This window comes from Oncorhynchus gorbuscha, linkage group LG14 (assembly GCF_021184085.1).
Source record: "Oncorhynchus gorbuscha isolate QuinsamMale2020 ecotype Even-year linkage group LG14, OgorEven_v1.0, whole genome shotgun sequence".
Classification (NCBI taxonomy): Eukaryota; Metazoa; Chordata; class Actinopteri; order Salmoniformes; family Salmonidae; genus Oncorhynchus; species Oncorhynchus gorbuscha.
In genome coordinates this window covers 49,140,368-49,154,520 of record NC_060186.1, presented here as the reverse complement: position 1 = coordinate 49,154,520, position 14,153 = coordinate 49,140,368, and the positions used below count along the sequence as shown (strand labels likewise).

Sequence of the window (14,153 nt, the reverse complement as noted above, 5' to 3'; positions counted from 1 at the left end):
AATCGTTATTTTGTTATAACAGCAAGTCATTCCAGAAACACCCATATCAAGCCATAAAGCATTCTAGGCCGTCTGATATTGCAATGTGGTAGGTTGCTTTTCTGTGTCGTCTAGCTATGTAGTTTTCAAATGGTGACGTAGCTCAAACGCCCGTATGCATAGTGTGTGTGTGAAATAGTAAAGTTAACTCTTGATCAATGTGTCTTTTGGAACTCTGTGATAAAGTGTTCAGAGTATTTTGAGTGGCAATACAATCAGAATATACAACGTGGATTCTTCCTGCTCTAGAGGTTTTTAGAGTGGTAAGGACAAATGGCAGTAGGTGCCGTCTTCAACGGCAAAAACAGCTTGAAACAATAAATACTCCACGGCACAAAGTGGGACAAAAACATAAGCATCTCTTTATTTTCATTTTTGCCATTCCAGAAATTGTGAAAGCCATGGACCATCCAAAATAAATGTGCTTTTTAATTCCATGTTTAAAAAAAAAAAACTACAGACATTCATTTTCTTTGCATTTAGGCTTATTTTGGCAAAGCACCGGCTATTTCATTTAGTGTCGGTCATCAGTAAAGCCTGCACACAATGTTGTCATTGAAACCATGTGGATGTGCTCCACTCTTGTTGTAGAGTGTTGTGGTTTGGCTTTTGCCTTGTATCCAACTGTACGAGTAAATCTAGGTGTAATAGTCCTTTCTTTAATGCCATGTGCTGCATGTCAAACAACTGGATGTGGGATAGAGTAGTCATTTGTGCAACCTGCGTGTGCCTGTTTAAATACTGTGGGAGGCTTTCCTTATCAGAACAGTCTGGCACCCTCTTCACACTCAGCTTTGATGGAGCTGAAATGCATTATTGTTGAAATGGTTGATTGCAACTCAGATGTCACCAAAATGTAGAAAAATAATACTTTTAAACTCAAAATCCTGCAGCTATTCAAAAGGAAAAATTCACAACCCCCGCCAAAAAGATGCAGGCCTGAAAAAAAGACTAACCCTGACACTTTCCTCTGTTCAATCTCTAACAGTCTTTTTCCCAACCTCAGGGGTTATTCCTCAGCATGATAAAGAAAATGTTTTGAAAGAATTCCAATGGCTGTTGTTGGAACCCAAAGTAGTCTCCTCCAGGCTCACATTGAAAATGTGGTATATGGACAGTTTGTCGCCTCAAAGTTCATCCCTGTGAGAAATAAGAGGCAACACGTTAAGCGATGGACTTAAAAAGAGGAAATATACTGTGTCAAAATCCGAACTCCCTCTTGTCATGCCACTGAAGGTCAGTTAGACACTCCCATGCACGAACTCTTGTAGAAAGCCCCAAACCACGTGCAAAATCCAAATGAGGATAAACATCTCTTGTAGACTTCCCCTCGAGAACAAGGATGATTCAAATTGATAAGCTCTCATGCCAGAAGTACCACAGCCAAATGCCAGCCATCAAACATTTTAAACATCACCATTCTTGTAATACCAAACAGAATCCACACTTGATTGTTTGCGTCACTGCACTCTTGTTTAGCTGAACAGATCTAAAATATCATACTAGTTTACAGGATTAAAACTAAGAAAACGTGCAGCCAGTTGACATGGTATGGAAGAAGCAACTAATGATGACAAGCCGCAAACACAGCCCCTTGGGATCCATCATATGCTCCAGGCCACACCATTTCACCTTTGCCCACTTTGTGAAGGAGAGAGGGAGTAGGAAGTCACTTCCACCTGGACCACTGCTTCTCTTTGTCTGTTAAAGGCACGTAAATCACCCCCATCAGGGGCTTCATCTTGGTGCTGCCGTCCTCCAGCTTGTCGTACTGCTCCAGCATCTGGTTCCCTCCGGCCGGCCCCACGGGCAGAATCAGCCTGCCGCCTGGCTTCAGCTGATCAAGGAGCTGAGGGAGGAGAGGACACTCACTGGGTCAGAACCAGATGACCTGCCCCAAGGTCCAAACATTCACAGTTTTCCACCCCATCAGACAAGTCTTCGAAGAAGAGATGTTCACATTAACAATGCAATGGCTAGCCGAGTAGCAAAATATGCAACAGTGTAGTTACACCCGAATAGACCAGGGTACTGTTTGACAAAATAACACCGCACAGAGCACTAACATATTTCCTGAGACCGAACAAAGCCTGCTGTTACTAACAGAGTTAGAGTCTGTGTTGGTTTTTATCTTGTCTCTGACCACAGCATTCCTACAGATGATGGTGGATTGCAGCAATGGGACTCCTATTAACTGGGTCCCCTTTGATGCCTTCATTTGTGTTTTTCTGTGTTTTGGGAACTTACTGCTTGTGGCACGTTGGGTGCTGCCGCGCCCACGTGGATGGCATCGTAAGGCGCCTCCTCTGGATGGCCCATCCGCCCATCTCCCACTGTAAGGCAACAAACAGGCAGCAGCTGCCACTCACACGCTGCCAGCCTTATACCAGTCAAGCACTGAGACGCAGAGCGCGAAGGCACACATCAGAGCTGAGCGATGCCACCTCAACCTCGTCTCTGGCCTCTGACACTGATGTTGGTTGACTGCAGTACAGCAGACAGTGCCGCACCCATGATTCCTTACTCAACAGTCATCGCGTCAGCAACTGTATTTTAAGCTTATATTTGAACTGTATATTTTGTATAATACCTTTGCATAACCCAATAATACAAGTCACCAAATTGAATTAGAAAAAAAATCCATCTTTCTTTGCTGCTTTTCAGACTTACCGATTAGTTTTATTCTACCTGATGTTATCAAGCCGGGGTCATCCTTCTTTACATTGGTTATAGAATCATCTACCAGTTCCTTGATATGGTCAATTCCTATCACCTTCCCTTTGGGACCTACCTGTTAAAGACAATACATTAGGGAGGTATACAAGTCTATGCCATCGAACATTACACAGAACCCAAAAACCTGAAATAGGAAAATGTACCCCAACCCTACCACCAAAACACAGAACCTGTGTTAACCCGTCATCATAATATAACCCGTCATCATAATATAGCTCACCATTCGGGCAAAGCACGCAGAAAGGATTCCGCTGCCAGACCCCACATCCAGAGCTTTGGCCCCGTCATACAGCTGATCGTACAGAAGCTCCAAGGCATAGGCATGCTGGTAGAGAGAGATCAACATATAACTGCATCACCACCTGTCAGCATTGTACTTGCAAACCTCTGGTACGTGCTCAGTTGGTATACATTATAGGAGCAAGGCGATCAATGTTTGATAGTTATAATACATTTATAAGATATGCAACAATTTAAACAAATACTAAAAAGCATAGCTAGGCCTACCATGTGTGGTGCACTGATGGTTGCTTGATAGCCTTGGGGTCAAAGAAAGTGATTGTTAGCATCTAACATTCATCAATGGCTGGTGTATAGAATTTGCACTACAATACTTTATTGTACTACAATAAATAAGCACACCTATTGCCTGTGGGGAGTCCATGTAAGGGTTGCATCTGGAGAAATGGCCTCGGTCTGTGGCCAACATGACTTCATAGACCTTGTCCGACTTGATGATCCCATTTTCTAAGGGACAAAGGAAGACAGGCGGTGTTTAACGGTACAGTGGATTTGTGGAGAGTAACATATTCAAACACTGCAGTGTCTTCAGAGTAAAGTAATCCCTCCACAGGAGTCTCCACTCGGTGCTACTGCTCTTATTTCTCCCCGAGACCCTGGGCCCCAACCTAACAACTATATTGCTGAGTGGTCGCCAATTTCCAGTGCTTAAGGAAAGTATTCAGACCCCTTGACTTTTTCCAGATTTTGTTAAATTACAGCCTTATTCTAAAATGGATTAAAACAAAAAACAAACATTCTCCATCTACAAACAATACCCCATAACGACAAAACGAAAACAGGGTTAGACATTTTTGCAGATTTATAAAAACAAAAAATAGAAATACCTTATTTACATAAGTATTCAAACCCTTTGCTATGAGTCTCGAAATTGAGCTCAGGTGCACCCTGTTTCCATTGACTGGGTTGAAGGTTCACCTTCCAACAGGACAACAACCCTAAGCACACAGCCAAGACAACGCAGGAGTGGCTTCGGGACAAGTCTCTAAATGTCCTTGAGTGGGCCAGCCAGAGCCCGGACTTGAACCCGATCGAAGATCTCTGGAGAGACCAGAAAATAGCTGTGCAGCGGCGCACCCCATCCAACCTGACAGAGCTTGAGAGGATCTGCAGATTAGAATGGGAGAAACTCCCCAAATACTGGTGGCCCAAGCTTGTAGCGTCATACACAAAAAGACTAGAGGCTGTAATCCCTGCCAAAGTTGCTTCAACAAAGTACTGAGTAAGTGTCTGAATACTTATGTAAATATGATATCAATTTCCAATTTTTAATACATTTGCTGAAATGTATAAAAACCTGTTTTTGCTTTGTCATTATGGGTTATTGTGTGTAGATTTATAAAGGGGGGGGGGGGATTGAATCCATTTTAGAATAAGGCTGTAACCTGACAAAATGTGGAAAAGGTCAAGGGGTCTGAATACTTTCCGAATGCACAGGACATTACACCTGCATTCCCAACAGCTTCAGATGGAACAGTTCATATGCAGCTATATGTACAGCTAGAAGGATATATTTAATGTTTTTGAAAGACATTGCACTTGAGACCAACTCTTGAAGATGCATTATGCAGAAATCGCTCCGCCATTTCCTGGTTGCTAAAATTCTAAGTTTTCCTCATTTCAGTTTATGTGACAAAACAAGCAAGTATAGTGTAGAGAATCATTGTACCATCTAAATAGCAGTGATATATATTTTCCATAAGCAAAATTGTATTTTCAGCTGTTTGAAGCTGGTGTACAAAACCAAAAGTAAGACAAAACCAAAAGTTAAGAACAGGAAACATAGAAATAGCACACAGATCTACCGCTTCTTACACTTGCTTTCAATAAGAATGACCGGTCTATAACACACATTTCTATGTGAATTTGGTTGCGTCGCCCAAAATGTTACATATAGTGGCTTTAAATAACTTGATATTCTGAACCCAGTGTGTGTGATAATCAGCTTTTAAGCTCACAGAGAAAAGCCTGGCCTAAGGAGCATACAAAAAAAACTATCAAGGAATTAGCATGCATCTTGAGTTTGACCCATTTAAATCTGGTTTAGGCTAATTTATGATTTGCAGTTGGTGAGTAGGCCTAAATGGATCAGAAAGCACATGACAACAGGGGAGGATGGATGTTGCTAACATTCACCCAGAACTCAACTTTGGTGGATGAAATATTAATCCACTTCAGCATCACATTTTACCCAATGTTTTTGTTTCCCTGGATGCAGTGTTGTACCTGCTTGTGCATCTTAAAAGCTGGCCTTAATATCTTCTCATGCAGAAGACATTCTCAACATAAAATAGGCCTATGTCCTTGTAGTGTATAGTATCACAATGAATAAAGCTGGCAAAATGCTCAGACCCGCCCTCGTACCAAAGTGTCTGCTGCAGTGCTTTTCTGAACACTGACCGTGTAAAAATAGCCAACTTGGCCTGCTGGCCAAATCATGTTGGACACTGATATAAGCAAGCCAAAAAGCCTCACTGCAGTCTGCACCAAGTCTTGTTACAAAAAAAATGCACTATATGTACAAAAGTATGTGGACATCCCTCAAATTAGTGGATTCTGCTACTTCAGCCACCCCAGTTGCTGACTGGTGTATAAAATCGAACACACAGCCATTCAATCCCCATAGACACACATTGACAGTAGAATGGCCTTTCTGAAGAGCTTGTGAAATGTGAAACCGTCATAGGATGTCAGTTTGTAAAATTTCTGCTCTGCTAGAGCTGCCCCAGTCAACCGTAAGTGCTGTTTTTGTGAAGTGGAAACGTCTAGGAGCAACAACGGCTCAGCTGCGAAGTGGTAGGCCTCACAAACTCACAGAATGGGACCGCCGAGAGCTGAAGCGTGTAGCAATAGTCTATCCTCGGTTGCAACACTCATTACGAGTTCCAAGCTGCCTCGAAGCAACGTCAGCAAGCACAAGGACTGTTCGTCAGGAGCTTCCTGAAAATGGTTTCCATGGCCGAGCAGCCTCACACAAGCCTAAGATCACCATAAGCAATACCATGCATCGGCTGAAGTGGTGTCAAGCTTGCCGCCATTGGACTCTGGAGCAGTGAAAGTAAGTTCTCTGGAGTGATGAATCACACTTCACTATGTTAGTCTGACTGACAAATCTGGGTTTGGCGGATGCCAGGAGAACACGACCTGCGCCAATGCATAGTGCCTATTGCCTAATGTAGAGTTTTGTGGAGGAATAATGGTCTGGGGCTGTTTTTCATGGTTCAGGCTAGGCCCCTTAGTTCCAGTGAAGGGAAATCTTAACGCTACAGCATACAATATTCTAGACGAACCCCATTGAACACCTTTGGGATGAATTGGAGCACTGCCTGCGAGCCAGGCCTAGTGCCTGACCACACTAATGCTTGTGGCTGAATGAAAGCAAGCCCCCACAGAAATGTTCCAACATCAAGTGGAAAGTCTTCCCAGAAGAGTGGATGCTTTTATAACAGCAAAGGGGGAACCAACTCCATACTAATGCCCATGATTTTGGAATGAGATTTTCAACAAGCAGGTGTCCACATGCACTACATGACCAAAAGTATCTGCCTAGCAAATTGGTGAATTTAAGAGATCTATCTGCTAAATGACTTAAATGTAAATGTATTAGATCCATCTAAATCAGCTAATTCAGGAAGGGAAATGGAGTGAGAAGTTGACATCTTTCTTTCTTCATCTTTCTCATGTCACCTGCCACTTCTTACTCTATGGCGCACACACATAAGAGACACACATACACACAATCTTAGCAAGGCTAACCACCACAGTGGTGTGTCAGATGTGACTGCAAATTGGATTAAATATTGCTCAACTACCTATGAATGCTGAGTGTAACCAGTAGCCTGCTTTAATAACAACAAGGTTGGATCATGCCTCTCCAAAGGATGGCATTCCCCATCCTACAGTAACTTAGGTACAGTCAATACAGTGGATCAACATGCTAGGCATGGATACCCCACCCACAGGTTACAGCTTTTTAGCTAACCAGATGAGAAGAGTGCAATTGTGTCCCGCAATTCTGGGCGGTCTTGCATCTGCAGGAACTCCTCTTTATACTTGTATCAGTCCAGATTTAAGCTAGGACTCCGTTACGCCGTAATCAGTCCTTGACTTGGGCAGGAGCTCACCAGAACTGAGTACCGGCACCTCAAATGTTCTACTGCTTTTCCTCCTGCTCCACTTATAGAATATTAGCGCAAAAGTATTGTGGCGTTCCTGTGGGGGGAGGAGACCTTCATGCAGGAACCAATGAGATTATGATTTGGTTGCGGCGTTCCTTCAGATGCAGGTGATATGATACTGCTGATGCCACAGACATTGTAGCTAAACAAACCATCCGAGGCGACAAATCATATCACCACACAGTATTCTGTAGCTCAGTTGGTAGAGCATGGCGCTTGTAACGCCAGGGTAGTGGGTTCGATCCCCGGGACCACCCATACGTAGAATGTATGCACACATGACTGTAAGTCGCTTTGGATAAAAGCGTCTGCTAAATGGCATATATTATTATTATTATTATTATAATGCCCCGAATTGCGGAACGCAATCACACACTATTGGACCACACTTTTGCTTTTGCAGTAAAAACAGAGATCAACTCAATCGAACTTCCAATGTATGCAATTAGTAGGTTTGCTAACTAACAAACGGCTTCGGTATTCCGCATGACAATCATATGAACTGGCTAGCTAGCAAATTAACTAGCCATGTTTCTTAACAACAGCTGTGGCTGATAGCTAGTTAGCGACTGTAGCTAAAGAATGTTGATGCAAAGCACAATATGACGCACATAAATTACCTAAGGATATACTTAGCCTTTGCACCTAATAAAGCCACTACTGTGTCGATGCAATTGTTAACTTGCAAACTCTGTGGTAGCAGGTGCAGATTTGCAAACATAAGCCAGATAATAGCGTGACTACAGAGGAAAACAGTGTGCAATGTTTAATAGCCTAGCCTGACGGTGGTCACCATGCTTTGGAGAAAGCAGCATTTCTCTATTACCCATTAGATATCTAAACCAAAATCCTTAATTATCCACATTACATAATGAGTAAACTTACTGCGTAGGTTGTTTACAAGCTCTGCGTGGTTGGCTCCTCCAGATTTCCAGGCCATTATTAAACACACTCTGCGGAGCAGGTAGAGCGCGGCTGTCAGTGCCGCGCCTGCGCCAACTCCTTTGCCTATGAAACTGACAACCTCCAAAACAGACGGAGGGGACACGTCACGCGACATACTTTTACTTCGTAGCTTGCAGCTTTGTCCATGTAGCTAGTCCCTGAATAAATGATGGTTGCATATAAATTAACTAATCGGAGATTTCATCTTAAATGTGGGGTTTTTGACCACTCAGATTTGATTGCCAGAGCAAGAATCTATCTTCCGCGTTCACCCACTAGGAGGGGCGCGAGAGTTTAACACGTTCGTGAATTAGTGACGTAATTTCATTGCGTTTGACGTTTAGTTTGTCCTCATTGAGCCACCGTACGATATTTGGCGGTACGTTTACATGTTTATCAGAAATAGAAATAGAAATTAGCTACGTTTAAGATTATTCTGATGGAGGGAATCAATGCTAAGTACGTGTCAAAGAAAATCAGCAAAACGAGATGGAGACCGGTCTCATCTTCGTCTTTACAGCAACCAGACATATTTGCTACTGGGTCTTGGGACAACGAGGTGGGTTTGCTAGTTAGCTAGGCTGCTAACTTTACCGTTAGATAGCTAATGTCAACACAACGTTACTTTATTATTCTGTCAATAATAAGAAACCTTTCACTTAACTGACGTTGCTAGCTAACAGTGCTTAATTTGTAAATCGTGATGTCCCGGAACACATAGTGAGCGCGAGAGTGTTGTTATCCGGGTGGCTCAGTGAGGTAACGTTACCGGAACACATTGAGAAAAAGTGTCAAACACAACGTAGCAACCAAGTAGCCTACTATCGATGGTGGTGACACGGACAGCACTCCAAGGTGCTAATTTATTCAAAGCATTTTAGAAGTCACTGCAGTATGCCCACATACTTGAGTATTGCAACGGGGCTTCGCTACACAAGTCTGAATTTCTTATAGCCTAATTTTCTAGACATCAATGTTCAGCAACATATTTTTACGACACTGCAGTACACCTGTCATATGGACATATACTACCGCTCAAAAGTTTGGGGTCACAACAGAACAACAGTTCATCTGTGCTAACATAATTGCAAAAGGGAGCCCCATGTCAACTCCTCCTCAACTTATTGCTTCAAGCCGTGAGGGGGCATGTGGCTGTGATGTTTAGCCTCCTAAAGCTGCTCTGAAGACTAGTTGTAGTGTCTTTCTTTTTTAAATTACATTTTGAGTGTTAAACTGGGTGTCCTCAAATGCGCCTTTGTTCAGACATGTTCAAAAACCTTTTTTTCCTGAGGGCTCTGTTTGTTTTATGTCTGATGCATAGGATGTTAATTTACTGTACATTCCACCAACTATTTTGCTAGTGTAATCCCTCCAGTCATTTCTAGACCCAAGCTCCCTACCTTTTTGCATGTTGTACAGTCCAACTTTGAATTTTGTATGACAAGCAAGGGGTTATGCGTTTGCTTGTTCTTGAACCGCAAATTGCAACTGCTCCAAGCACTTCGTCAGTGGATGCACCGTCTCCCTCTCCCTGACTCGCTAGTAGGCCTACTAGCTAGTGGAGGTGCCGGTGGTAATGCTGAACTGGCGGGATTAGTATTGCCATCAGGAACAGTTTGCCCCTCACTCCTTTCTTCCGGCACTGACAGTTCTCTGGCTCGTTCTTGTTTCGATTCACCATCTTTCTCTGGATTTTTGGATTTGAAAAATGTCAAACTGGATTGCCTTTTCTTATCAACTTTTTATTTGGTGTTCCCACGATTCAAATTTAGTAGGGAGACGACTAGGCTACGTGAGGTGATTACGTAGGAACTTCTTCACTATCTGACCACCACTACCAAGACCTGTGTCAAGATCAGTTACTTACCCCACTGGCCCTCCCCATAACCTCTATGTACAAGTAAGAGAGCAGGTCTGGAATCAGTGTGGCAGAATAGAAGGATCACCGCACTTTTTCATGATGGTCTTTCTGAGGAGCGGGAGAAATAACGAGGGGGCAACTTGATTTAATGCTGATCGCTTTTATTCAAATGTTTAAAGTGCGAACAGTGAAATAATTAAAAAATCATGCAGCGAGAGATACCGGATCTGGGCAAATAGGTGCCGGAACAATCAAAGTCAAATCTGAGAGGTGTGGATCCTATTCAGCTCAAATTAAGCACTAATAGCTAGTGTAACTTACCATCACTCAGCTGTTGAACATTTCTGTCTGATTGCATACCTCTAGCAAAATCTATTTTTTTTTCAGGACAACAGCATTTCAATTTGGTCCATCGGAGAGAATGGGGTCTCCAGTATGGACGATGAATTTGAGGGAGACCCTCAATTATTATGTGAATACAAACATAATGGGGATGTTCTGGACCTTCAAGTAAGTTAATATACTATTAGGTGTAAAATATTAGATATTAGTGTACTGGTCCTGATTTTCAATATAATTATGTCATAATTGCAGTGGTGGAAAATGACTCAATTGTCATACTTGAGTAAAAGTAAATATGCCTTAATAAAAAATGACTCAAGTGAAAGTCACCCAGTGAAATACTACTTGAGTAAAAGTATTTGGTTTTAAGTATACTTAAGTATCAAAAGTAAATGGAATTGCTAAAATGTACTTAAGTATCACTAGTAAAAGTATAAACCATTTCAAATAGCTTATTATGCAAACTAGACGGCAAATGATTGTTTTTCCCCCCCCCATTGACGGATAGCCAGGGGCACACTCCAACACTCAGACATAATTTGCAAACAAAGCATTTGTTGCAGTAGTGATGACCATGAATGTTATTTTAGTAAGTGTGTGAATTGGACCATTTCCCTGTCAAAATGTAATGAGTACTTTTGGGTGTCAGGGAAAAAGTATTGAATAAAAAGTACATTTTATTTAGGAATATAGTGAAGTAAAAGTTGGCAAAAACATAAATAGTAAAGTACAGACCCCAAAAACTACTTAAGTAGTACTTTAAAGTGTTTTTACTTAAGTACTTTACACCACTGCATAATTCAATCTTACACTCCTTTAGTTTCTGGATCAAGACAGAATAGTAACAGCGTCATCAACTGGAGCGGTGACTATCTTTCGGCATCACCACAACAGCCAGGTATGGATGTTACTTCACAAGACATAGTCATAATGAAGATATACCAACAATCATGGATACATCAATTATAAATGTCAAGTTAGCTTGTGTAGGACCTTGTTTTCAATAGCATCTATTTTCTCTTCTCTACAGTCATTGTCTGTTTCTCAACTGTGGGAAAGAGCACATCATTATCCCTGCGACAACGCCCCATGTACTGGAGTTGTGTGTAACAGCCCTGAGATTGTCACAGTTGGGGAAGATGGAAGGATCATGCTCTTCAGAGCGGACCAGGAAGGAGTGCTGCGCACCATAGGTCTGAGGAGGAAACAATAGGTCCTTATGTACTAATAAGAGTGAAAATAATTGTATGCTCTCCTGGCAATGGGCATTATTTTCTTAAAGGTTGCATTTTGAATTTGCAATGACATAGCCTTCATATCCATTTCCAAAAGTCAGCTGTAACTTCAAGTGAAATCTCACCCTTTAGCCAAGATGATACTGACATAGTATTTTTCATTCCTGACAGAAAAGGCTGACAGTAGCGCAATCCATGCTGTGACTTTCCTGAGGACTACAGAGATCCTTACCGTCAATTCTATTGGCCAGCTCAAACTATGGGACTTCAGGCAACCAGGCAATGAACCATCGCAGATTCTTTCATTGTAAGATGATTACATATTTGAGGGGATGAAGTAAATCAGTTTTTCTGGTGCAACAACTTAATTGTGTACTGTCCTTTTGTTGTTTTTTAAAAAGCTGCCATATGTATCTTTTTGGGCTACCCAACCAAATATTCACATAAAATGTGTTTTAGACCAGTTATTAATTAAAAGCAAGTCTAAGAAGCGGTAGATCTGTTCTATGTGTGCAATTTCTATGCTTCCATGTTCTTGAGTTTCAGTTTTGCTTTTACTTTCGGTTTTGTACACCCGCTTCAAACAGCTGAAAATACAATATTTTTGTTTATGGAAAATGTATTTCAGTGGTTTAGAAGGTACAATGATTCTCTACACTATACTTGCTTATTTTGTTACGTAAACTGAAATTAAAATAACTATCAGGCATTTAGCAACCAGGAGATGACAGAGTGATTTCTGCTTTCTGCATAGTGCATCTTTGTGTTGTTTTTGTGTCTTTTTTGGGGGGGGCTTCTAGAACTGGAGACAGAGTCCCACTGCATTGTGTGGACAGGCACCCCAACCAACAACACATTGTGGCCACAGGGGGGCAGGATGGCATGCTCTGTATCTGGGACGTGAGACAAGGCAACATGCCCATTTCACTTATGGAGGCACACACTTCTGAAAGTAAGACATATTTATGGAAGTAGTTAATTCACTAAAGCAGCAAGTCGATCTTCAGTTTAAGGGTTTTAACTTATGTTTTTGTTGTGTTCACAGTGTGGGAGGTCCATTTTCATCCATCAAACCCAGGCCACCTGTTCTCATGCTCAGAGGATGGATCACTGTTGCATTGGGAGACTTCTTTAAATTCAGACACACCATCCTTCTTACAAGGCAAGTCATCAGAAATATGTTTTCAAGGCTCACAGAGCAGGATTGTTGTGATTACTGCCAAATGGGAAGTATTTGATATATCCACCTGTTTTTATTTAGCAGGATTACATTACTGTAACACCAGTAGTTCACAATCAGAATTGTGATTTATTTTATTTTTTATTTTTTCACCAGGTGGATGGAACACAAGCATAATTTCTCGCAGTGCAATAGCCCCAGCAGGTGGGAACCAGTCCCTCATCAATGCCTGGCTCACTGGGGACTCTAGTAAGGGACACCTTGAGACCACTCACATGCTGCCCAGCCAAATGCTGTCTGTGAACAGTCTGGATGTACTGGGACAATGCTTGGTGTGTGGAACGGACGGAGAGGCTATTTATGTCAACAGACATGTCCCAATTTAAAAAATAAAATAAAAAACACAGTTCAGCTGTTCACATGATTTGACGGGCTGGCTGGACTTTATCTTGCCAGAAGATGCTGACCCTACCATTCCGCTAATTTATGCTTAGCTGCACTGAGGTCGGAACGCAATCATGGTTACATTAAGACACTGTGGAGCCGGCACGAGATATGGGTTTGGAAAACATACCTCAATGCGGGGATGGGAGATGCCACTGTACTCCAAATTGTACCTTTATCCACACTACTCCAAGAAGATTTATATACTGCTAATCATTTTTTGTCTTCATGTTAGCTAGCAGCCATATCAGCCATTATGGAATAGCACATTGTGTTGAACAACAAAGGAGCTGATTGGCTGACGCAACATTCCAAAATCGGCTGCGGTGGCTACTGTTACCTAGCATGAGGACAAAAAGGGCATGAGCAGAATTTCAATCTTCTCGATGGAACAGTGTGGAAAAAATGTAACATTTTGAGTACAGTGGCATGTCCCATCCCTGCATTGAGGTACGTTTTCTCACTGTCTTAATGTAACCATGATTGCGTTCTGACCTCAGTGCATAGCGGTAGGGTCGTTATCTTCAGGCAATTATTTACCTAAACTGATTGTTGAAATATTTTCCCAGTAAAAGGTCTTGCTCTTGAGGATTAGATAACCTTCATCAGGTGAAAGTATTTAGTAAATTGTATGATTGTTTTTGATATTCCTGAGGGAGGTTTAAGCAATTAAAAGCATACAGAGAGAGATCTTGGATTACCACAGAAATGTAGTTTACACTCTAAATTTGATTTGATAAATTATGCTCAAAACCAGTCACAGATAAAGCACTTGATTTTTGGGGAAGTCATACTGGTTGTATTCATGTCATTTAACTCGTGTTTTGAAATAAAATGTCTTTGCATAAATATGTTATCACTTATCCAATTTATGCATCACATCATAAGACGAT

The 14,153-nt window shown here is 41.8% G+C and overlaps 2 protein-coding genes across 4 annotated transcripts; one reads left to right on the top strand and one right to left on the bottom strand.

Annotated features, from left to right (window-relative positions):
• Positions 1-378: 378 nt before the first annotated feature.
• Positions 379-8,483, bottom strand: LOC123995027 (protein-L-isoaspartate(D-aspartate) O-methyltransferase-like). Of its 2 annotated transcripts, none has more exons than XM_046298254.1 (8): positions 8,139-8,483; positions 3,418-3,522; positions 3,283-3,314; positions 2,996-3,100; positions 2,710-2,830; positions 2,287-2,372; positions 1,672-1,888; positions 379-1,179 (listed from the first exon to the last, which is right to left on the bottom strand). In XM_046298254.1, exons 1-7 carry the CDS (start codon positions 8,311-8,313, stop codon positions 1,709-1,711), a joined length of 804 nt encoding a protein of 267 aa, XP_046154210.1. In that variant the 5' UTR covers positions 8,314-8,483; the 3' UTR covers positions 379-1,179; positions 1,672-1,708. The 2 variants fall into 2 exon arrangements, with proteins under 2 accessions (XP_046154210.1, XP_046154209.1); XM_046298253.1 differs by having other exon boundaries at positions 1,719-1,888; positions 8,139-8,482.
• LOC123995026 (nucleoporin Nup43-like) lies at positions 8,361-14,109 on the top strand. Of its 2 annotated transcripts, none has more exons than XM_046298251.1 (8): positions 8,361-8,757; positions 10,447-10,569; positions 11,222-11,299; positions 11,432-11,594; positions 11,808-11,943; positions 12,437-12,588; positions 12,682-12,798; positions 12,973-14,109. In XM_046298251.1, exons 1-8 carry the CDS (start codon positions 8,638-8,640, stop codon positions 13,200-13,202), a joined length of 1,119 nt encoding a protein of 372 aa, XP_046154207.1. In that variant the 5' UTR covers positions 8,361-8,637; the 3' UTR covers positions 13,203-14,109. The 2 variants fall into 2 exon arrangements, with proteins under 2 accessions (XP_046154207.1, XP_046154208.1); XM_046298252.1 differs by lacking the exon at positions 8,361-8,757 and adding an exon at positions 10,170-10,329.
• Positions 14,110-14,153: the final 44 nt, after the last annotated feature.

Excerpts from the sequence above, each read along its gene's own strand:
- LOC123995026 (XM_046298251.1), top strand. The coding sequence starts at position 8,638 with ATGGAGGGAATCAATGCTAAGTACGTGTCAAAGAAAATCAGCAAAACG. Across the intron at positions 8,758-10,446 it reads CTGGGTCTTGGGACAACGAG|GACAACAGCATTTCAATTTG; the intron begins GTGGGTTTGCTA and ends TTTTTTTTTCAG. Across the intron at positions 11,300-11,431 it reads GGCATCACCACAACAGCCAG|TCATTGTCTGTTTCTCAACT; the intron begins GTATGGATGTTA and ends TCTTCTCTACAG.
- LOC123995027 (XM_046298253.1), bottom strand. The coding sequence starts at position 8,313 with ATGTCGCGTGACGTGTCCCCTCCGTCTGTTTTGGAGGTTGTCAGTTTC. Across the intron at positions 3,315-3,417 it reads GGACTCCCCACAGGCAATAG|GCTATCAAGCAACCATCAGT; the intron begins GTGTGCTTATTT and ends TTTGACCCCAAG. Across the intron at positions 3,101-3,282 it reads CCATCAGTGCACCACACATG|CATGCCTATGCCTTGGAGCT; the intron begins GTAGGCCTAGCT and ends TCTCTCTACCAG.